General features: G+C 30.2%; 3 protein-coding genes across 7 annotated transcripts in view; 2 read left to right on the plus strand and 1 right to left on the minus strand.

Moving 5' to 3' along the window:
* Positions 1 to 10,880, plus strand: part of LOC124428343 (sodium-dependent neutral amino acid transporter B(0)AT3) — an 18,115-nt gene extending 7,235 nt beyond the window's left edge. The window contains exons 2-13 of one of the 3 annotated variants that reach the window (XR_006943144.1): positions 921 to 1,153; positions 1,664 to 1,684; positions 2,476 to 2,697; positions 2,856 to 2,966; positions 3,078 to 3,319; positions 5,205 to 5,346; positions 5,451 to 5,652; positions 5,833 to 5,992; positions 6,186 to 6,348; positions 6,730 to 6,930; positions 9,587 to 9,658; positions 10,593 to 10,728. Coding sequence is in view for 2 of the 3 variants with exons in the window: in XM_046972281.1 (XP_046828237.1) it covers positions 921 to 1,153; positions 1,664 to 1,684; positions 2,476 to 2,697; positions 2,856 to 2,966; positions 3,078 to 3,319; positions 5,205 to 5,346; positions 5,451 to 5,652; positions 5,833 to 5,992; positions 6,186 to 6,348; positions 6,730 to 6,930; positions 10,593 to 10,745 (1,850 nt within the window). In the remaining variant the exon portion in view is untranslated. Of the gene's footprint in view, positions 1 to 920; positions 1,154 to 1,663; positions 1,685 to 2,475; positions 2,698 to 2,855; positions 2,967 to 3,077; positions 3,320 to 5,204; positions 5,347 to 5,450; positions 5,653 to 5,832; positions 5,993 to 6,185; positions 6,349 to 6,729; positions 6,931 to 9,586; positions 9,659 to 10,592 lie in introns of all 3 variants that reach the window. The other 2 variants (XM_046972281.1, XM_046972282.1) reach the window with 2 other exon arrangements.
* Positions 10,881 to 14,951: 4,071 nt separating this feature from the next.
* On the plus strand, positions 14,952 to 20,047 carry LOC124428345 (dihydroceramide fatty acyl 2-hydroxylase FAH2). Of its 2 annotated transcripts, XM_046972287.1 has the most exons (6): positions 14,952 to 17,283; positions 18,291 to 18,519; positions 18,820 to 18,980; positions 19,351 to 19,483; positions 19,592 to 19,711; positions 19,813 to 20,047. In XM_046972287.1, exons 1-6 carry the CDS (start codon positions 16,882 to 16,884, stop codon positions 19,896 to 19,898), a joined length of 1,131 nt encoding a protein of 376 aa, XP_046828243.1. In that variant the 5' UTR covers positions 14,952 to 16,881; the 3' UTR covers positions 19,899 to 20,047. The 2 variants fall into 2 exon arrangements, with proteins under 2 accessions (XP_046828243.1, XP_046828244.1); XM_046972288.1 differs by lacking the exons at positions 18,291 to 18,519; positions 18,820 to 18,980.
* Positions 19,718 to 21,733, minus strand: LOC124428346 (NF-kappa-B inhibitor-interacting Ras-like protein). Of its 2 annotated transcripts, XM_046972290.1 has the most exons (3): positions 21,455 to 21,733; positions 21,008 to 21,178; positions 19,718 to 20,917 (listed from the first exon to the last, which is right to left on the minus strand). In XM_046972290.1, the coding sequence occupies exons 2-3, from the start codon at positions 21,104 to 21,106 to the stop codon at positions 20,411 to 20,413; spliced, it is 606 nt and encodes a 201-aa protein (XP_046828246.1). In that variant the 5' UTR covers positions 21,107 to 21,178; positions 21,455 to 21,733; the 3' UTR covers positions 19,718 to 20,410. The 2 variants fall into 2 exon arrangements, with proteins under 2 accessions (XP_046828246.1, XP_046828245.1); XM_046972289.1 differs by having other exon boundaries at positions 21,008 to 21,729.
* Between the last annotated feature and the right edge of the window lie 2,025 nt (positions 21,734 to 23,758).

Consider the following 23,758-nt stretch of genomic DNA (forward strand, 5'->3'; position numbering starts at 1 on the left):
ATTACTTTTGACAATGGACAATCAATATTTAATTATGTCGCACGTCATACGAAAAGACGACGGAAAAAAAGAAAACAAAAAGAAAACAAAAAGAGAGAAGGAAAGTTTTCTACGTTTCTTGATTTTTTCTTCGTCTTCTTCTTCTTCTTCTTCTTTTTATTATTATTTTTTTTTCTTTTTCTTTTTTTCCTTCCGTTTAATCTCAACAAAAGAAAAATCGAATAGCATGGAAATACTTTGGTATACGTTAAATATAGTCGAGGTCGTAAGTTCGCGCCATGTTTTCATGCGGTGCGCAATTTGGGCGGTCTCTTATCGATTTACGCGTGGGAAACTTACATAAAGTGTCAATGGTAATCGTATCTGCAATAAGAATATATTAGACTGAATAGAAACATCGATAATGTTATTCCATTTGATGTCATGAGTTTAGAATTAAGGAAGTTCATTTTCGCGAGGATTGCAATAGAATAATTCTTTTCTCTTTTTTTTTTTTTTTTTTTTTTTTTTTGAAGCAACAGAACAATGGTACAATCGAAATCCTTATTAAAAAAGAAAAAAAAAGAAAGAAAAGAAAAAAAGAGAGAGAAAAAGAAAAAATACATCATACAATTATTATAATTATGTCGGTTGTTGTGTCGAAAGTATAGAAAATATCCGTGAACCGATGAACTGAGAAAACTATAGTTTCGATCGATCGATAAGAAATTATAACGACGTAGATACTTATATACATATCTTTATACTTGATTATTATTGACTCATTACAATGTGTTAGCGATCATCTATCCATAAAGTTTTATAATACTAACTCACAAATGATTAGGCTTATTAGAGATCTAATTTTATCCAATGAACGTATTTAATTTCGAATAAAATTATTATCTCCCTGCATAAACACGAAATTTCTATGATGACAGGTGCCTTTCTTATACCATTTTTCGTGATGCTCATCCTCGAAGGCGTGCCCCTATTTCTGATCGAGTTGGGTCTTGGACAACGAATGCGACAAGGTGCCCTTGGAGTTTGGAACACGATACATCCCTGGTTAGGCGGTATAGGAATAGCCTCCTGCATCGTCACATTCTTCGTTGCACTTTATTACAACGTCATTATCACCTGGTGCTTCTTTTATCTCTTCAACTCTCTCGAGGTGAGCGATCGATCTTAAAAAAAAAAAAAAAAAAAAAAAAAGAAAAAAGAAAAAAAAGGAGAAGAAAAAGAAAAAGTAGAAAAAAAGAAATGTACCGATTACGTCGGTAATTATAAATATTTTCTAAATGTTCGGTGATTATAAGTTCATTTGGTTATTATATCGGAGATCTCAAAAATTGAATTTTATTATTAACTATATTAATTGTATAATAATTATATAAAAACGATCGTACGATGTGAATTCACTCAAATGTTCTTATTTTTCGCCGAGCTAAGGACTGAAAAAAAAAAAAAATAAATAAATAAATGATAATGGAAAAGGAGAAAAATAAAAAAAAAGAAAAAGTAAAAAAAGAAAAGAAAACAAACGAACAAACAAACAAACAAACAAAGAAAAAGAGAGAAAGGGAAAAAAGAAAAACTCGTCCGTATTCTCTCTTAAAACGTATATCAAAACTAATCGAAAAATTTTTCTGTTTCTTTCCAACTCGTTCGCGCGCACCCATAGGCAGTCACAATTAAATTTGGCGTAAGTACCCCAAAACAGTGTCTGCTTGTAAAAGAAGTTAAGCATAGAAAAGCAAGAGAATCTCTGTCATCGGTTCACAAATCTCGCCGATATCATTTAGTTCTTCTCGCCTAATCGTCGTCTTGCGGCTCGCTGCAATCGTCCATCGTCTTCCAGGATGCGACCTGGAAGAGAGACGATTTTGGGGGCAATTTAAATGAGAGACAGATGACGATGGTCATCTCCATATCGTCGTTTCCTATTTTAGGTGAGACGACGAGTCAATTCTCGTTCGTTCCTAAAATGATTTAAAACATATTTTTCGGACGTTAAGTCACCATCTCGCTTGAAATCTCGTAATCGTTTGGAATATCAATTTTGATAATCCCAAACGATGCTTGTGTGCTGATGTGAGCTCATTAGAACAAAAAAAAAAAAAAGGAAAAAAGAGAAAATAGAATCACATTAATCACATACTTTTTTAATCACGCATTATTTAATCGTAAGAAGAGGAAGAGGAAGAAGAGGAAGAAGAATAAAAAAAAAAGAAATAAAAAAAATAAAAAAAAAGAAAAAGAAACATTCACCTACACATATACATACCATATCGTTAGATCCATTCGTTAAATAGTTAATCATTATTAATATTTATCGATAAGTACGCACCATTTGTGTTCTCTGGTGTAACCCCCTAATTCTCGTCATCGCAATCGCACACATCCGATGAGCTTTGCCTGCGATCGGATTTTCGAGTAATCCTTTAATTGAACTTATCCGTTTGGTGACCGTTTCGAAATTCTGACGCAATCCAGGCGCCACTGCCATGGGCGAAGTGCCCGGAGGTCGACGAGATACCGGTAGAAGAATGTGTCAAGAGCTCTGAGACCGCTTACTTTTGGTACAGAACCACTCTGGATGCGGCACCGTCGATCGAGGATGGCCAATCTCTCAAGTGGTGGATCGTTCTGTGCCTTCTACTCAGTTGGATCGTTGTCTTCTTTATCGTCATGAAGGGGATACAATCATCGGGCAAGGTAATTTCCTTTTAATTACTTTTAACTTCTCGAAACTAAATCCAAATTAATATTAATCTTAATTGTTTCTTTTCTTCTTCTCCTTTTTTTCTTTTTTTTTTTTCCTTCTTCTTCTTCGTTTTGTTTCTTTTTTTCCTTTTTTTTTCTTCCAATTACAGGTAGTCTATTTTACCTCGATGTTCCCTTACCTCGTACTCACGATCTTCTTCATTCGTGGAATAACTTTGAAAGGTGCTAGTGCTGGATTGGCACACATGTATACGCCAAAGGTATATCGAATTGTTCTCGAGTTTGGGGATAGGGGGTAATGGAATAGAAAAAGATAAATGAAATTTCCATTCGATCTTATTTCAATTAATTAATTTCTATCTGATGTAAAGGTCGAGAAATTATTGGAGCCTACCGTCTGGCTTGACGCAGCTACTCAAGTCTTCTATAGCTTTGGATTAGCTTTTGGTTCCTTGATTGCATTTGGAAGCTACAATACGCCCGACAACAATTGCGTCAGGGACGTGATTCTGGTGAGCGTGTGCAACGCGTTTACCGCCATTTACGCGAGCGTTGTCATTTTCGCCATTTTGGGGTTCAAGGCGATGTCGAATGTGGACAAGTGCCTGGAAAGGTAATCGCAAGATATCAGGTTTCGGCCGAAATAAAAAAGAAAGACGAAAATAGATAAAAGGGAAGAAACATTCCTATGTCAGAAAGTAAAATTGCTTTTTAACTATCGGTAGTACGATATGACGTTTACAATAACACGACAAACATTACTTCTTTTTTTTTCCACGAAAGAGAAAGAAATAAAAAAAGAAAAAAAAAAAAAACAAAGATGCGTAGTAGGAATATAGTTTCGAAACAACAACGATCGAAATGGATCATCTCGATATAGACATTACGGGGATTATTATAATTACTTGAAAAAAAAAAAAAGAAAAAAAGAAAGTAAAAAAAAAAAACACAAAAAAGAAATTCTAAATTAAGAAACAAAAAAGAATAATCAAAGAAAAAGAGCAAAAAAGCATGTGCATGAATTATCATCAACCGAGAACGACACAATTGTCCGTCCATTGTCTCTGTTTCAATGATAGGAAATACTTATAATAAATTGAAGAAAAAAAAAAGAAAAAAAAAAAGAAAAGAAAAATATGAGAAATATTCGCATCACATCTTTTTGTTTTCTTTAGAGAAATTCTCTTCTTTAGAGAAAAGAAAAAATAAAAAAAAAGAAAAAGAAAAAAGGATTTTATTAACTATACAGTTATCATTAAGATCAAATTGTTCGTTCATTACGCGTGTTCTTAAAGTCGGTTCAAGATTGTAAGATATCGAAAAGAAAAAAAAAAAAAAAAAAAAAAAAGAAAAAAGATTTTCATAACGATTTAACAAGATGCACTCATCGCGAGCTCTTATCTATCCTTAACAGCCAAGTACGGGTGCTCCTTGCCTACGTTGTCGCTTACGCTCGAAAAGAAATTCGTCGTGTTTATTACTACATATGTATATCGTATCTCTCTCTCTCTCTATCTCTCATCATCTCGACATTCGCGGGAACCTTGCCAAATGGAAGACACATCGACGTTGTAATTAAAACGTTGCAACGACGAAGAGGTAAGAGGAGAGGGAAAAGGAGAGATGATAAAGGGATGCACCCACTTTTATTTTTATTTTTTTTATTTTTCTTGTTTTTTTTTCTTTCCTTCTTTTTATTTTCTCTTTTCTTTTTTTCTGCACGATCTTACGACTATCTTATCTTACGAAGGCAAACGATTCTTTTCTTCTTCTTTTTTTTTTTTTTTTTTTTTTTCACCATCGTTAAACAATCCGATAGAGAAAAAAATATTTTCAATCAAATTTATGTTACGATATAGAAAAGAAAAAACGAAATCAACAAAAAAAAAAAAACAAAAAAGAGAAAGATAACAATAACGGTCTACAAAGAGCCCTTTTCCCTCTTCATTTTAATTCATAACACACTCGTGGAATACGCACAATAATGCTTTTAAACTAAAATACTAATGTCTAATGAAGTTCTTTTATCTTTAATACGTTCGGAAAAATAAAAAAAAGAAAAAGAAAAAGGAAAAAGAAAACTAGCAATTAAGAATATATATATATATATATATATATATATATATATATATATATTTCGCGATAAATGAAATTATCTATAGTATATCGAAAGTAATGTGAATTTTCGAGATAAGAACATTTGCACTTGTGTGAAAAAATTCTCTCTCTTTAAGAAAAAAAAAAAACAAAAGAAAAAAAACTATCTCTTTTAAAATAAAATAAAAAAAAAAAGAAAGAAAATAAAGATGAAAAGAATAAAATAAAAGGAAAAAAGAGGGAAAAATAAGAGATAAAAAAAAAAAGAACAACTGAACTAGAGGTACTGCCGGTTCGGTTTTTCGTTTTGTGTTATATTCAAAGACGACGTGCGACAGATTGAACAGGCAAAGAGATACTCGAAGTTCTAGGGAAAAAATATAACTTTTCGTTGTTTTCAGCAATAAGGCCTCGCTGATCAAGCATGGTCTTCTATTTGCAAATTCAACGACTGACGATTACGAAAACGTTCTAAATACGTTCAATATTTCGACTGCGAATTTAACCTTGGATAGATGTAGTATGAGCGAACAACTGAATAACGTGAGTACCAAGAATGTTCAAGAATCGATTTATTCTAAATTTATATCGTGTACCGATCGATTTCATTTCTATATGATACGAAACCTTCGACCATTGATTTTCAGGCTGCCGAAGGTACTGGATTGGCCTTTATAATCTTCACTCAAGCGATCGTCGAGCTTCCAGGTGCACCATTTTGGTCCTGTATATTCTTCCTAATGCTTTTGGCCCTTGGACTTGGCTCACAAATTGGTATTATGGAAGGAATGTTGTGCGTAATCTTTGACATTGATCTATTCAAGAGAATAAAGAAACAGTATATAACAGGTAAGTTATTTCTTCTTTTTTTCTTTTCTTTTTTTGTTCTCTTCTTTCTTTTTTTTCTTCTTTTTTTTTTCCTATTTTCATACACATTTTTTTCCCGTCAATCAATCGACCTAAATGACGATACCCTTCGTATTTCTTTTTCTTTTTTTTTTTTTTTTTTTTTTTTTTTAATTATTTTAGGCGTAGTATGTATCGTTTGTTTCTTCGTCGGCCTCATCTTCTGTACCGGCGCAGGAGAATACTGGTTGAAAATGTTCGACAGTTTTGCTGGTACCATTGGCCTCGTTATGGTCGCACTTATGGAAATGATATCGGTCATCTTTGTCTACGGCCACGAAAAGTAAGTTTATATTCATTTTTATCTCTATATCACATATCACTATAACCACGTATTTTTATCCGTGAGAAATGTTTAGAGGGCATCGATCCTTATTCGATCGATATAAAACATATCTGTTATTATCTTTTATGTATATATATATATATATATATATATGTATATATGTATATATCTTTGACGAATATTTCATTAGATTCACGAAAGACATCGAAGAAATGACAGGTTATAGGCCAGGTATTTATTGGCAAGTTACATGGAGATTTCTCGCGCCTATAATCATGGTTGGCATATTGATCTCCAGTATTGCTTCTATGTTTATCAAGAAACCAGAATATTCAGCATGGAATGCAACGTTGGTAAGCATATAATCAATTAAATTTAATTATTTTATATATTACTTCGATTTATTCGATCGTAACTTATTGACAAATACGATCATTAATTCATTTTAGACGAATCAATTTTCATTTAAGACCATTACTATTTTTAGTCATGAGCGAAACAAATTTATAGATCAGCCATTTATCTATGCCGTTTACAGTGAACTTTAAAATCGATATTGTAAATATACCTGATAATGGCCATCTGTTTGAATATATCCAAGAAAATGTAGATAATATTTTTATATCGTTTTCTTTTATAAACAAACACATGGAATTTTTTTAATCTTTCTTTTTTTCCTGTTACTCTAGTAACAATTAATATATATATATATATATTTTTTTTTCTTTTTCTAGGGTATAGCAGTATCTACAGCTTATCCAGGCTGGGTCTTAGCTATCGCAGCATGTATAATTGTTGCCGGTATTGCACCGATACCAATAGTTTTTCTACTTAGAGTATTCCAATGTGTAAAACTCGACGTGGACATTCATCAGGGTAGCATTCGTCGGATCGACACGACCGTATCGACTAAGGAAATGATGGGTGACGTTGATGTAAGTTGATTGTATCTATTATTTATATATTTCATTCAACTGCGAAGAGAGAACAAAAATGTAGCTTTTTCTGTCTTCCCTTACACCACAATCTCGTCTCATTGACAAAATAATTTTGTCTTTCTCTCTCTCTCTCTCTCTCTCTCTCTCTCTCTCTTTTCCTTTTCTTCTTCTTCTTTTTTTTTTTTGCTTTTAACTCGACTATTTTCTCTGGTGTTTTCGAGCTGCAAAAGAAAAACACAAAAAAAAAAGAAAAAAGGAAAGAAAAGAAAAGTAATATTAGAATTTTCTCGAGGTAAACAATCGATAAAATTTATCAAATTTTTATTTCGACTATACAAATATACTTGAGAAAAGTATGAGAAAAGGAAAGGTCAAATGGTACGGATAAGAAATATATTTCATACTGTGTGTTTAATCGATAATGCGATTCGGAGCAGTCGAATTTCTTACGTCATTCACGCTAACATTCTCTCTTTCTCTATCACTCTGTCGCTCTCTCTCTCTCTCTCTTTCTCTCTCTCACTTTCATACTTAAAAATATCCGTTTCTAGAAATAGAAAGTTAGAAAGAAAGATTTATGATTCGTATAAACTTCGTGACTGTAAACGATCCAAATGAAATAATAATTATTATCAAATTTAATAAATAATTTTCATCTTCTCTGTTAACCATAATCATAAATGACGTTGGTTACTATGATACGAATTCAAACAAGACGATTAGAAATACGCTTCCAAGTTTATAGTTAAAGCAATGAACTATTATTGAATTGATTTAAGTCGAAAAGTTATAAACCGATTTAAGCGTCAACCAATAACGATCGTCAAACTCTTCATAAACTATTTACTATTTGAACACGTCAAACAACAAGTAATGACGATGTCCAATGTCATAAAGTTCAATAACACGAACACGTTCAACCTATATCGACCTTCACTTTGAACTTTTATCCATCAATTCCTTTCATATAATGAGAGAGAGAGAGAGAGAGAGAGAGAGAGAGAGAAAGATAGAGAGATCATTAATCGCTTAGAAATTATATAACTATTAGAAAACCCGATGTAAATTAATTTCTAATATAATCAAATTTATTTTCTTAAAGTATACTCGCCGATCAATTTAAAAGATTATTAATTGCACAGAAATCTTATTAGATCATGATAATTGTCTAATATAAATTAATTTTTCAATATTTAATCGTATACATTTTTTTTTTTTTTTTAATTAATAAAACTCGTACCTGTGAAAATGTCGAAAGAGATAAGACGAGAAAATAATTGACGTTTATGATAAAAGATAGAAAGGAGAAAAAAGAAAAACAAAAAACAAAAAAAGAAAAATTGCATTAGAAAGATTGAAGAGGATCAGTTTAGATGTTTCTCACGGAATAGTTTACAAGCGTGGCATTCGCGTGTTAACACTTAACTCACTAACCGAGCAGAAGAGAATAGGGGACGGACCCCTTCTATCAGAGAAACGTTTATATCGCACACTGGATGCAATCCGTGACAATTGAAACAATGGCGCTTGATATTTCGTGTCCGAGGTTTGTGCCAACGAATAAACAAAACGAAACGCGAAACGAATGAATATAATATTATATATTAATATTTTCAATCGTTTCAAAAAATAATTTGCGACGGGATGATATAGCTTGAATCGTTAATAAAAAAAAAATCGATCGTATCAAGCTCGAAACCATTCGTCTTTCTTTTTCTTCTTCTGTATTTTCTTTTCTTTTTTCTTCTTTTTTTTTTTCTTTTTTCAACAGTTTCTGTAAACTCTAATCATCCGTTTCCCATGCGATCACATTCCATAAATTTTCTTTTCGTTCATTTTCAAAAATAATGATGTCTACACGAATAACTCGTTTTGTACATCACGAGGGAGGATTCTTTTCTTTTTTTCTTATAAATACAATTTCTCTTCTTTCCTGTTGCTGTCTTTGTTTATTTTTTCTTTTTGTTTTTCCCCCTTATATCCGATGTTAAAAAGTAATAAATTACGGTAAATTAGGATTCCGTAAGAAAAAAAAAATCATATCGGATTGGATTGAAAATTCAGATCATATATTTACCATTTACCTAGTTATATAAAATTTTTTAAAGCCTTACCAACCGTGACACACATTCGAATCGTCCCAATTTCATCTCTCTTTCTCTCTTTCTCTCTCTCTTTTATTTGGATCACCTCATTTCGGTCGATTTTAAATCAACTGCGGAACAAAAATTGGGATGACGACGATTTCAATGCTTGGAAAGTAATAATAATATTGAGAAAGCATTCAAAAAAAAATGATCTATGATATTTTCGATAATGTATCATTCATCTAATCGTTATACTTTTTTTTTTTTTTAAATCTCTTTTAAATCTTACATTAAATCGATGAAATCTTTTTCGGATTTTGTGAGGCGAACATTTTTTGTCTCTTTCTCTCTCTCTCTCTCTCTCTCTCTGTTTTTCTTCCTTTAATGTCGAACATTTTTATAATGGAAGATAAATTTATCGAGAACTTTTGAAATTCTTTTGCCTTTTTCGTTTTTGTTTTTTTTTTTTTTTTGTTTTTTTTTATCCTTTTTCTTTTTCAATTCTCTCGTGGTGAACAATTCGAGATAGTGTCCAATGTGTTCAAGCTGAACAGTATGATCTGCAGTTATAGGTAAGCTTCCTCTATGTCTCTGTCTGTGGTCGGCTAAGGTCGATATCTCCCGTAGCTGCATCACATGTGAGTCCGTCGTAGATGAATAATTGAGAATGCATTTGATTTGATTTTTTTTTCTTCTTCTTCTTCTTTCATTATTAATCTGATTAAATGATTTTATAGTTTCGTTTGTTATATCCCGTTTATTAGGATTAGTGATGTGGAATATCTATGATGTAAAAGCAAATTTTGCACGGATTTATTTAGTATATTAGGTACACATGTGCCAACATATGATATTGTTCTTTTTATACGCGAAAATTTATATTTTATCAAGATAAGAAAAAAATCTCTTAGTTGTTTTTTATCGACGCGTAAACAAAAGCACACGCACACATACAAACACACGCACATACATACACACGTACGCAGGCAGAAATATACAGACGTACGAAATTGTTTTTAGAAAGAACAATATCATTCTATAAAAAGCTTTTACAATATATAGAAAGATTTCCCCGCCTACCCCCACCACCACCACCACACGATAATCTAACAATATCTAAAAAATAAAAAAAATAAAAAAAATAAAAAAACAACAGAAAAACAAGAATATTATAAAGTGAATAATGAAATAAAAAATAAAAAGAAATAGAAAAAAATAAAATGTTAATAAAATAATACTTGTACAAGTACAATGAGAACGGAATGAACTCAATCGCGAATAGTTGAGAGATAATGTTCAATTTGTAAAGTGATCTTGCGAGTTAATATAGACGTACCACATATACGCCAACACACAGACGACATAGACACAGACACAAACGTATCCAATACACTCGTTCAATCAATTCGAGCTTTGGCTTGTAGCCAGAGTTGTTCTTGCTTTAGTTGCGAGAGAAAAAAAATAAAAAAAAAAAACAAAAAAAAGAAAAAGAAAGAAAAGAAAAATAAAAAAGAAGAAAATAATTAAGACGAGCAAAAAGGAACCGATCGATAAATATTATTTTTCTTTCAGTTGGACGAGTATCACGATCGTTTAGAAGATTTTCCCGAGGAGGACGAGGATGTTAATAGCGACGACGACAACAATAGTGCACCGCCCATAACAAAGATCGTTCCAAATAAGCTTCAGGGTAGAGCTTTCAAAATGGAAGCAATGGAATTTTGAACGCGTCGCATTTAGGATGTGTTCCTTACGTTTTATTACAAACAAATGAAATAGAAGAAGAAAAAAAAAACAAAAACAAAACAGAGAAAGGAAGGGGAAGGAAGGAAGAAAGAAAGAAAAAAAGAAAGAAAACAAGAAGACAGGAAGAAAGGAAAGAGTGAGAGAGAAAGAGAGAGAGAGAGAGAGAGAGAGAGAGAGAGAGAGAGAGAGAGAGATAGAGAGAGTGAAGGAAAGAAAGAAAGGAAAGAAAGGTAGAAAGAAAAAAGGAAGCAAGTGAGAAAGAAAGAAAGAAAAAAGGAAGCAAGCAAGAAAGAAAGAAAGAAAGAAAGAAAAGAAGCAAGGAAGTAAGAAAGCACGAAAGAAAGAAGGAACGAAGGAAAGAGGGAAAGTAGGAAACGTGAAAGCACGTTTAATTAAATATGTACATAATAAATAATAAATAATGCGATATGAATAAAATAAAAAAAAAAAAAAATAAAAAAAAAGAGAGAAAAGAAAAGAAAAGGAAAAGAATAAAAACGGATCTCTTGCTTCCTCAGAGAATGAAAGAACGAGATTTAGATCTTCGATCTTCGTGGACGAAGATTTAAGAAGAGACCGTTTGAATATCGCTCGCTCGCTCGCTCGCTCGTATCGATCGAGAGACCGCATGATATCGAGAGATCGTATGATATCGAATATGCTCTTATAGGAACGAGCAACAAGTTTCTTCTATTAGAAAATAGATGAAACAGTAATTTCATATTCGAAAATGTGTTTTCTCACTCTCGCTCACGAGGAAAATAATTACGCGAGTTGTTCCGTCAAGTTTATTTTTCTTTTATCTTTTCTTTTTTTTCGCGTGTGTTTGTGTGTGTGTGTGCGCGCGCGCGCGCGCGTATATGCGTGCATGTGCGTGTATTTTTCTTTTTTTGTTTTATTTATTCCTATTTTTATTTTTTTTTTATTTTTGAGAGAGAACACTATGCAAATAAATAATATTATAGGAATTCGAAGAGCAATAGTTTAGAGAGAGAGAGAGAGAGAGAGAGAGAGAGAGAGAGAGAGAGAGAGAGATCAGAAAATAAAATTTAAATAAGAGCGAAATATGTTATCTATGTAATGGAGCACTTGTCTTAATTTCTCTGATGATTTATTTCCAATTAATCATATAATTGAAAACCTCAAATTACTGTTTCTAATTTATTTGAAATATTTAAATTATTTTTCGATCGACGTGAGAAAGAATAAACCTACAAAAAAAAAAAAAAGAAAATAAGAAAGAAAAAAGGAAAAAGGGAAAGATCGATAGCCACGTGTGGCATCGATCAATCGACAATATCGTATATATTTTGATCTCTCAAGTGGATCACGTAGAATGAAATTTATAAACAGGGCAGAGTAGATGCTGTTGAAAAAAAAAGAAAAAAAAGAAAAAAAAAAGAAAAGAAATTTATAGAAATTACAAAAGATACAACAACAACAACAAAAGAATAAATAGCGTGCAAATTAATAATTGTCCGACTAATAATTAATAACAAAAGTAATCAATTCAGTGAATTAGAATAACGAAAACGGGAGATTTGTTTCGATCGAAAATTGTAAAAAAAAAAAAAAGAAAAGAATAAAAAAAGAAGGAAAAATAAAGGCAAGAAAAATATGTCCCTGAATTTTCGAAGATAGAACTAGCCAGCGAAAAGGAAACAGAGGTAGAAATCGAAGGCAAAAAAAGAGAGAAAAAAAGAAGATAAACAAGAAAAAGAAAGTTTTTAGATCAGCGGCCGGCCTTTTTTAATCTTAAACTTAAAATCCTCGCTCTCCGATTATTATTATAATTATTTTCATGGCGTTTTAAGAAAGAGACGATTACGACGGAACGAAACTGCCATTTAACGAAAGTGGCACGAAACGTATTTTAAGTATATTTGGCAATAGATATTAGATACAAAAATCTAAGTAAATATATATATATATATTAATGTATGTATAAAGTATACTTTTTAATATTAGACAATGCAAGCAAAAAGCCGACGTATGTATTATTTGGATTATCAATTTTTGTTTTTTAAAAGACGTATATAAGTACGTATTTTTAATAATAAAAAAGAAAAGAAGGGACAAAAAAAGAATAAAAAACAAGAGAGAGAGAGAGAGAGAGAGAGAGAAAAGAACGAATGATTAAGCGAGAGTATACTTCGTTTGTTTTTTATCTATATTTCTTAAGCGAAAGCTAATTAAATAAATAATTCTTATGAATACGCTTTGATAGGCTTCGAAACGTTTGTCAGAAGTATATTTTATTGTCTGATATTTGTTTGGAATATATATATATATATATATATATATATATGAAAAGAAACAAGAAAATGGAGAAAAAGAAAAAAAAAAACAAGAAATAAAAAGAAGTAAAAAGGAAGGAGAAAAAAAAATCACAAATATGATGTTATTTGGCTGGTCCAGCTGTTTGAAATCATGATAATTTGTATAATCCGTATTAGGATGATCAAGATCATTTTGTCATATTGTTAAGTAAAAATTTTCGAATGATATGGATTGTATGAAAATTAATGAAATGAATCGATTCGAATTATCTCAAATAATAAATCATCGTCGTTTGGTCATCCTAATCGACTTGAAACACTTTACCTATATGTATATATGTACAAGTAATATCAAAGCACAGAGAGACGGATCAAACGAGACGACGAATTTCTAAAGAGAATTCTAAAAAATTAAAAGAAGAAGATGATGAAGATGAAGAAGATTTTGAAAAAGGAACAAAAAAAGAATAAGAAAAATAGAGAATAGAGGACAAATCGGGAGGGACAAAAAAAAAGGAGGGACAAAAGAAAATATCGATCGAAAATATCCCAATGAAAAACTGCATCGTTCCTAAACTTACTTCCAATTAGTTCGGCTACGCACTAGCCCCAGTAAAATGCGTTTGGATCGTACAACGAGGCGTTAAGATTAGAAAATAAAAAAAAAGAAAAAAACGAAAAAAAGAATAAAAGAATAAATAAACAAAAAAAAAAAAAGGTCGTCGATCGCGTTACTCTATCCGTATTGATCTATACCTAATATTACCAAAGATTAAAATTTTAGATGATTAGTTTTAGCGAGGCTTGCCTCCGAATTAATAACAATCGAAACGGTCTTCGACTAAAATTCATTTTTCTCATTTATTATTTTATCACTGTATATCCTTCATCGTTTATTTTTCTAATTTTTCTGATGTTTCTTCTCTTTTCTTTGTCTTCTTTTTTTTTCTTTCTTTCTTTTTTTTCTTTTCTCGAACGAATCAGTCGAACGAACCGAACCGAATATAAAATAATTATTGGCCTCTTTTTAAATATATAACTACAAACAAAAAAAAAGAATGTCGAGTAACATTCTATTCTTATCTCGAGTTATCAATAGGAAGAAACGGAAAAAGGAGCGTACTAACGTTATGTACATATATGTTCGCAAATAGATAAGATCGTCGGCTTCATAGAAAAGAGAGAACCGATTAAATATATATATATATATATTTATATATATATATATATATATATATATATATATATTTATATAAATCAATATTATTGCGGATTAAACAGGGAAATATAATTTTTCGTGTTATTTATCCTGTGAAAATATTTTTTGGATTTGAATTCGTCAAAAGGAAAACAAAAAAAAAAAAGAAAATACAACAAAAGGAGAAATAAAATTACGTAAAATAATATGTTCGTTTATGGGCAAGTTGATAAATAATTATTTCGATGGAAGGGGAAACTATAAAAAGAAGAAAACCAAAAAAGAAAGATAAAAAAGATAAGATCTTATCGTTATCACGATTTCCGTAATATCGACTTTTTCGAGAAATAGAGAGCGAGTTATCAAACGCATTCTAAGTCTGACAAACATTTTATAAATATCGACAAGACAGAAAGAGAAACAGAGAGAGAGAGAAAGAGAAAGAGAGAGAGAGAGAGAGAGAACAGTTAAAACCGTCGATGTATTTTTTAATGCCCGAACATTATGTATAATAATAATAATAATATTAATAATAATAATAATAATAATAATAATAATAATAATAATATTAATAATAATAATAATAATAATAATAATAATAATAATAATATATCTTAATATAGACATAAATTTCACAGTATTTGTATATATACGAATTTTCTTTGATCGGCCCGAATGCTCATTTTTAAATTTCTTTTTTCATTCTATTTTCTTTTTATTTTTTTTTCTCCTATAATTTGTTTGTTTATTTTCTTTTTTAATTATTATTTTAAAGATAGAAAACAGAGAGAGAGAGAGAGAGGGGGGAGAGAGAGAGAGAGAGCGAGAAAGAATACCTCGAGTTTCTTCGCTATACGATAAAAAATTAGTCATTCGACATAGATCGATTATTAGGACGTATTGTATACAATAATTCAAAGTGTTTGAATAAAAGCTTATTTATTGGAGACAAAAGATACATATCTTTTGTGCTTTTTTTTTCTTCTCTTTATCCTTTTAAATTAATTTTTCACGTTTCCCACGCTCCTTTTGCCCTTCTCTATAATTCGTCAAATAAAATTCGTCCTTAATATAATGCTTAAAGATCATTAATTATTCCGTATCGATGTAATACCGGTGTTCTGATTATATAAATAATAATACTGATTATATAAATAATAATACTTGATGATGATATCAAAGTATGATTAATCCAAACGCAAATATCGTGCACGCGCAAGTATATATATATATATGTATAAATATGTATACATATATATACACATATATGATTGTAAATAATTTTTTTTCTCTTTTATTTCTTTTACCATCAATAATTATTCATAAATCGATATATCGGTGTTGACGTGATACTTGAGTCCAACTGATTATATAAATATTCAATGATAGCATTAAAATATAAATAATCAAATGTAGTAGCAATTAATATTGTAAATGTGTAAAAAGGTGCAAGGTCAAGTTTTTTTTTTGCTAAAAAGGAAGACATGTTAACAATATTCCGTTTAATGTACATTTTCTTATCTTTCTTCTCTTATTTTTTCTTTTCCTTTCTTTTTGTCTTTTTTTTTTTTTTTTTTGAACTTGAAATAAACTTTTGCTCACTAACTCGCATTTTTGACGCGACCACTCATTTTCTTAACTCAAAAATTAAATCCAGTTGGTCAAATAAATTTAAATGGTTTTTGAAATCTCTATCAAATATTTATTAGAGAAAAGCCGACTATATCAGACTGATTCATTCTAGAATGACATTATATACACAATCTTTCAAAGATCTATTTGCATACGCGTCTATTATCGGTAACATTTATCTTTATATTATCGTTTTAATGATCGTTCAATTAATTCACAATATCTCAACTACCGTAAACAATGTTTATTAAATAATTTGAATGTTTAAGTATTAAAAAGTTTGAAGAAGAAAAAATATACGAATAGTGTTCTTTTATTTCGGAAAAAAAGGAAAGAAAAAAGAAAATAAAAAAGAAAAGAAAAAAAAAAGGAAAAACGTAGAGTACTTGAAACGATGTACTTCATGAGTTATTATATTACGTACTCGTGTTAAATATGCAATGGTATTTCAATAAACATATGTGCAAAACTATTCGTTTGTAAAACTGTTCTGTTACAAGGACGATAAATAATATGTTACGCTTGTTGTGTTACGTTTATTACAGAGTATAAAAATGAAAGAGAAAAACGGAGATACACAGAAAGAGAGGCAGAGAGAGAGAGAGAGAGAGAGAGAGAGAGACAGAGAGAAACAGAGAGAGAGAGAGAGGGAGAGAGAGAGAGACAGAGAGACAGAGAGAGAAAGAATTATGTTCATTAATATCGAAAATCACGAAGTAAAAGAGAACGGTTACATATCGATGATAATATTAAATTTAGCGATGAAGTACGATTATAATCGGAACGTTCACGTAATGCCGCCTGTGAAATCTTATCTATGAGGCTTTTAACAAGGTAGGCGTAGAACGTGGTGTAGTATGTGCGTGACTGGCGTGTTAACATTGTCTAATCTCTGTGGTTAAGCAATACATATTTTCATTGATTTTGAATTTATAAAAAAAAGAAAAAGAAAAAAAAAGAAAGAAGTCTTTTTTTTTAATAAAGAATTAAAATATCAAAACTCGTTATGAACGAAACAAAAAGTACTGTCGATGTTATATTAAACGAACATAATTCCGTTAAGTTGCGTAATATTGAAAGATTTCGATCTGACAATGATATTGTTAATGATGATGATGATGATGATGATGATGATGATGCTATTGCCAAAGAATCGCAAGACGGAAGAAGACGTTTTATATCTGACGATGAAACAGAGAAGAAGAAGAAATTTATAGTTAAATACAAAGGACGTATTTACGATATTCGTGGATTTTTAAATTATCATCCGGGTGGTAAAAAGACACTTAGTTCATACAAGGAAAAACATTTGGATCGTGTTTTAAAAGAATATCCACATTCGGATGCGGCTTTACATTTGTTTAATGAATATGCATTGGATAATAAAAACAAATACGACGAGCTTGAGGTAAGTTTCATTAAAAAGTTCTTCAAAGAATTTCTATTATTATTTCTATCATTATTGCGACATATTTTTCTTTTCTTTTTTTCTTTTCTTTCTTTTAATTAATATTTATGCCTACATATTTCTAATAAATAAATTCCAAAAATTTCGACGAAATGATTCAATGATAATTTTATAATTAAACGACACGAGTATGAATAATAATTGATTAACAATATTCCGTATCACAATATGACGTTATTCGTCCTTTTTTCTTTGGGAGGGGCGCGGGGTGAATTTCATTAATTCAATTGATAAAATTAACTCGATTAAAGTCTATGATTTTTTGTTAATTTCGAATGTGAAGAAAAAAAAAATGAAGAAAAAAAGAAAACAAAAGAAAAAAGAAGAATGTATGATTATAAAACATGAAATACAATAGTAATTACGCAACAATCTAATATAAAAGATAGTAATTTTCTGTTCTATACACTCCATGCAATTTTTGCTTTTAATTCCGAGAATAATTTAATAGACCAATTTATCCCATCAATCTTCTCTCTTTGTTTCTTTTTCTTTTTTATTTTTTCTGCAATATACGCGTGAGTTTCGTCCGTTCAAATTTTGTTCTTCAAATGAGTTAAATCTAACAAAAATAAAAAGAAAAGAAATATCATTTCGTTCATTGATTACCGTTATAATAGATAGTGTGCAATCAATAGTTTATAAAGATCCTATCAATTATCAATTCTGAGAAAAAAAATGATCGACATAGATATATACAGACGTATATGTTTGTGTTTGTGTGTGTGTGCTTACGTGACAGCGTTAGATTTCGTAAAAAAAAAAAAGAAGAAAGAAACAGAAAAAAATTTCATGTTGTTTATAGAGTATCATTAAAATAGTGTATAATCAGTAACGTTATGAAAATTCTATCAATTATCAGTTCTAAGAAAAAACAATCAAAAATACATGTGTATTTATATATGTTATACGTATAGAAAAAAGATTTAATCGAAGAATTATCTTAGAGTTTGATAGATTGGAACACACCTTTATTAAGTCAAGTGGGCAAGTTAAGTGATCGATATTGGCAGTGGGTGAATCTACCGGTAAACCGACCGATACGATTATTTCAATCAAATATATTGGAATTTTTAACAATCACACCATGGTACATGATACCGATCGTATGGATCCCTATTTGTGCATATTTTCTCTATACGGGATTTAGTCTAAGCATTATTCGTCAATTTCCAAGTAAGTACTCACGATTTCTCTATGTTTCAAATAAAAAAAAGAAAAAAAATTTTGATTTTATTCAAAGAAGAAAGATTCGAGAAGAAAAAAGAAGTTTGGACCGTTCATGCGACCTTCTTATTAAGTTCAAAAAAGAAATTCTCGTAACATTTATCCGTTCTTTTACTTTGAGTCATCTAATTACACTTTATGAAATTACGACTAAAAAAAAAAAAAAAAAAAAAAAAAAAGATAAAACATGATAAAAACATGTTTAAAAGACACGATAAAAAAAATTACATATGCAGCCTTCGTTTTTAGTTTTTTCTTTATTAGAAGGCCTCCTTGCCTTCACGGGAGGGGTATTATTGTGGACATTTGAGGAATATCTGTTACACCGTAAATTGTTTCACTTCAGGCCGCCAGGGAATTCGAAAATACTTATCACGTTACATTTCCTTCTTCATGGTTTGCATCATAAGGTAAATAAAAATTTTTAATTAAAAGTATAATCGTATGTTCCACATCGTCACGATTAAGATTTAATCAAATCAGTTGAAAGACTGTAAATAACGTAGACACGTTTCTTGAAGGATAATTTAGTATGCAAACGTACGTTCAACGAACTCACTGAATTATGTCAAACATAAAATGAATCATACGAAGCGTCAGTTTGTTGCCTTTCTTAGAACAGGAAGTTACAAACTTAATTTGGTATTCTATCAATTCTTTCGATACACACACACACACACACACACACACACACACATATGTGTGAATATATAAATATATAAATGTATATATTTTTTACATATAAATTTATAGATATCCTTTTGTTTTTATTGATACTAGGCACCTTTTGATGGTCAAAGATTAGTATTTCCACCTATAGCTGGTATTATCATAGCAATTGGCATATGGAAATTGTACATATCGATATTTCCTGATTTTATAGCCAACTTTATTAGTGCTGGAACAGTTGCAGGTGAAGTATAATAATTTCCCTATACGTACAATTAAACGCACTATATGATATAAATTAAATAAATTTAAATAAATAATCTAAACCTAAATGTTCCTTCATTTTTCACAGGATACTTGTGTTACGATTTAACGCATTATTATTTGCATTATGGTAAACCTAATGCCAAAACATATTTTTACGATTTGAAGAGATATCACAATTATCATCATTTCTCGCATCATGATGAAGGTAATGTTTTTTTTTTTCTTGCGTTTCATTTTTTTATTCATACAGCATGAGTTTTATGTTTTATTCTTAAACATAAACATTTAATGTTTTATTCTTTGTAGGTTTCGGTATTAGTAGTAAAATTTGGGATTATGTTTTTAACACAGATATACGTTTACAGGAGCTGGCAAAACCAATAGAATGGTAATTTCCTGCTTATGAGTGATAAATGTAATAGAAAAGTTTATACCTAACATGTAATACGCTTTCAGCTTGGCTATTGTTGTTTCTGATAGAAAATATTACTTAAGTACTTTAAGCCATATTGCTTAATAGATAAAGATGTTTAAAAACGATTATACGATCCTCTGAGCGAAATACCATGTCATTAATCAATATTATACATGATGCATTTTATAACATAACTTTGGAAGATCTTATTAAAATGCATGTTGTATAAAGATAAATTAATTAAGTACTTTGATATTCTTAATCTAAATCAAGAGTACTCAATTAGACCCTTGAACAAATTTTTTAATTAACTTAAATATCATTATAGTTTTTTTTTGTTTTGTTATACCTCATAATATATATATATATATATGTATATATATATATATATATATATATATATCATATTTTTAATACGATGATATATTTCCACAGCCAAGTGAATTACTTTCAAATATCAGTTATAATTAATTAAATGATATAATTTTCTTATGGAGTTTCAGTTTTAATTATTTTCCTACCCATACTCAGTTGAGGAAATGTACTTTTGTTTGGTGGTGGATTTAACCTAGACGACAAATAGACAAAAGGTTCTAACAATGTTTGTCTATCCATTACATTGATCTCATAATGTTTTACCTTTTCCCTGGTACACCAATTGCTTGCTTTATTAGATGTATTCTCTAAGCTATTAGATTTATTTTCATTATTAGTTTTATTACCTAAAACTATTACTGTTATTTCTTTCTTATCCTTGTTCTTATCGATGTCCTTCTTCAATGGAAATAAAACATCCAAAGATTCTGGTTTCGTAGTGTCGTACACTAAGATATAACCATCTGCAAAACCAAGATAGTGCCTGGGAAGTTGTTGATTGTTCGCGTTGCTTTGTAATGATTCTAAACCAGCGGTGTCGTAAAATCTAACTCTCTCTTTTGTACCACGGTCCGTTTCTATATTAGCAACATAGATGTCTTCTATAGTGGGATGAATTTCCTATCAAATCATAGAAACAATTTTCAATAACTTTTCATCGAACAAACTATTAACAAGTGAAAAGTTGTAATTATAACCTAAATATCTTACCGTTTTTGAGGTGACATTTCCATATATGAGTTGTTCTAGCAATGCCGTTTTTCCTACTCCTTTCATTCCGCAGACGACTACTCTTGTTGGCTTTCCCATATTTAGAATCTGGTGGTAATCCTACCACGATTTCATTACCTTTTCCTATTACGTCACATCTTGGTATTTGCACTTGAAATAATGCATCGCTTTTAACGTGCAAGTTGATACAATATTTCCATAATTTCTATTTTTATTTATTAAACGATCAATCAATTTCATAACCTTATTCTTATCATTGTGCATAGAATTTGTGATTGTTAATAATACGATGTAATTTTACTTCGAATGTACAATTTCGATACGAATAAAAGAAATTACAATACGATCGACGTTTTATCATTTATTTTCTTATTTATTTCGTACTTTTTGAACACCTTAAAAAGTAATTAGGTTTCTAGTTCTTACCGCATATTTCCTCTTCTCTAATTGCTTTGACCAATAAGAATCAAGATGAATCGACATTCATTTATTTCTCAAGTTAGCAGTCGATCGAAGCGCCATATGAAAATACCTTAAGGTTATACGTACGTGAAACACCAATCAATTTTGACGTGTGTGAGGACGTAAGTGGCGCCCCCAAGCGGAAATGTAGAGAAATATATTTGAAAAATTTCTCATTTCAAGTTGCGCGAAATCGAATGGCTGCCATAATCTTGAGAGTACACATTTTTTAAATATTTCTTCAGAAAATCTGCAAAATGGTAAGAAATAATTAAACAACAACCATCTCCTTATAACTGACGACGATCGGAAAAAGAATTATCCCTTGATATTCTCTTTTTAGCTTTTAATTCGATCTAATTGTGCTGGCGTCTTCGACTTCGGGTAAGTAGCCATTTTTCTATGACATTTTTGCGATTTAATTGCTAACAAATCGATTGATATCTCTTATATTCTTAATTTTTCGTCCTGATAAATATAGAAATATCAAAATATAAACGATCGATGATCTTACTAATCGTATTACTAATTCTACCTAATCATGTGCATTTGATATATAATACATGTGTGTACACGTGTGAATCAGTATGTGTATATAGAAATGTAAATAATTTTCGTATTACAATTTTAATAATATATAATTAAGTCGTTATGAAAAATCTCTTATTTTAATAATAGGAAGATACAGATAATTTAGAGGAATCTTTCTAGATAAAGGGTGAGATATTTTAATCAAACTTTCTCGTATACATATCTTTACATAGTGTATCGCACATTAATACACTTTCTAATAATCGTTTCTTTTTCGTTCAAACGATAAACGATCTTTTATGATCCTAACGACGACACCGAGTGCTAGGATACATATAAATTATTGTGCAACTATGTATGTGCGCTAATTTAATCAAAATGTACGGAGACACGATCGATCTCGAAGAGTATTGTTGTTGTTGTTTTTTTTGTTGCTTTTGTTAGTTTTGTTTTGTTTTTTTTTTTTTCTTTCTTTCTTTCTTTTCTTTATTTAAAATCACAAAGTATAGGCTCAAAGTTTATTTTAATTATCCCCTTAGATAATTCAAAATTACGTTTGTCAATTCTTACATATAATATTAAGAGTTATTTAATTTGAAAAGTTTTTACATGGCAGCACCATTTCTTTCGACTTTTTAAGTTCGACACGAATGTTATAGTTATATTTATAAATTCTCTCTCAACGATATATTTTGTTGAGATGTAGACGGGATTTATAAAAAAAAAAAAAAAAAAAAAAAGAAAGAAAAAAAAATGGAAAAAATATGAAAACGAAACGAAACAAGTGTGGAAAACGAATTAATCATTTTAATATGAAATTTTTCACTCGTAAAATTTTAATATCATGATTTCAATGTAAAAGTATTGCGAACGGAGGCATTTTATTTTTTAAATTGTTATCTCTTTCTCTCTTTTTTTCTCTCTCTCTCTCTCTCTCGCTTACTCACTCACTCGCTCGCTCGCACTCTCACGCAATGACATGGTAACAAGGTAGCTCGTTCCAATGTAATTTCATTAAAATCCCACAAAAAGAGATCTTTTATTTTTAATAATTTGCTAGGTGGTTTTGAAATTGATTACGCGACCATCAGGCGCGTTCGTAGAAATTCATTTAACGATCCATTCGTGATGACGAGAGAGAAGAGTATTTTTTTTTGTTTGTTGATTCGTTTGTCCATTTCTTTTTCTTTTTTTTTCTCTTTTTATTACTTTCTTCTTCTCGTTTTTTTTTTTTTTTTTTATTTTTTTTCTTTTTTTCTCTTCACTGAAACTACAGAGAAGCATAGCATGTGAAAAGCTCGGAGAGATGAAAATCGAAAATCGTTTGAAATACCCGACTGTTCTCTATTGGTCTATTGAATCGATATGAAACTCATCTATGCATTCTCGGATTTTTATAAACCACGTCCCCGCCTTGCGTCCCCCTTCTCCACGGCTTGTGTGGAGATTTACAATAAAATTCTTTTTGCACGGCAATCACGATAAAAATCGAATCTTTATGAACCCTTGAGCGATTTGATTCCCCTCTCCTCTCTCTCTCTCTCTCTCTCTTACGCACTTTTTTTTTTACTAATTTCGATCGCAATGAAAATGACGAGGTCGAAAAGCAATCAAAAGGGTATATCTCAACGGGAAAACTCATTTTATCATTTATTATTAATATTATTTTCTTCTTCTTCTTTTTTTTTTTTTGTTCTTCGTTTTTCTCTTCCCTCCCTTTCTTTTTCTCCTTTCTAT

Source organism: Vespa crabro, chromosome 12, assembly GCF_910589235.1.
Source record: "Vespa crabro chromosome 12, iyVesCrab1.2, whole genome shotgun sequence".
In the NCBI taxonomy this organism is placed as follows: Eukaryota; Metazoa; Arthropoda; class Insecta; order Hymenoptera; family Vespidae; genus Vespa; species Vespa crabro.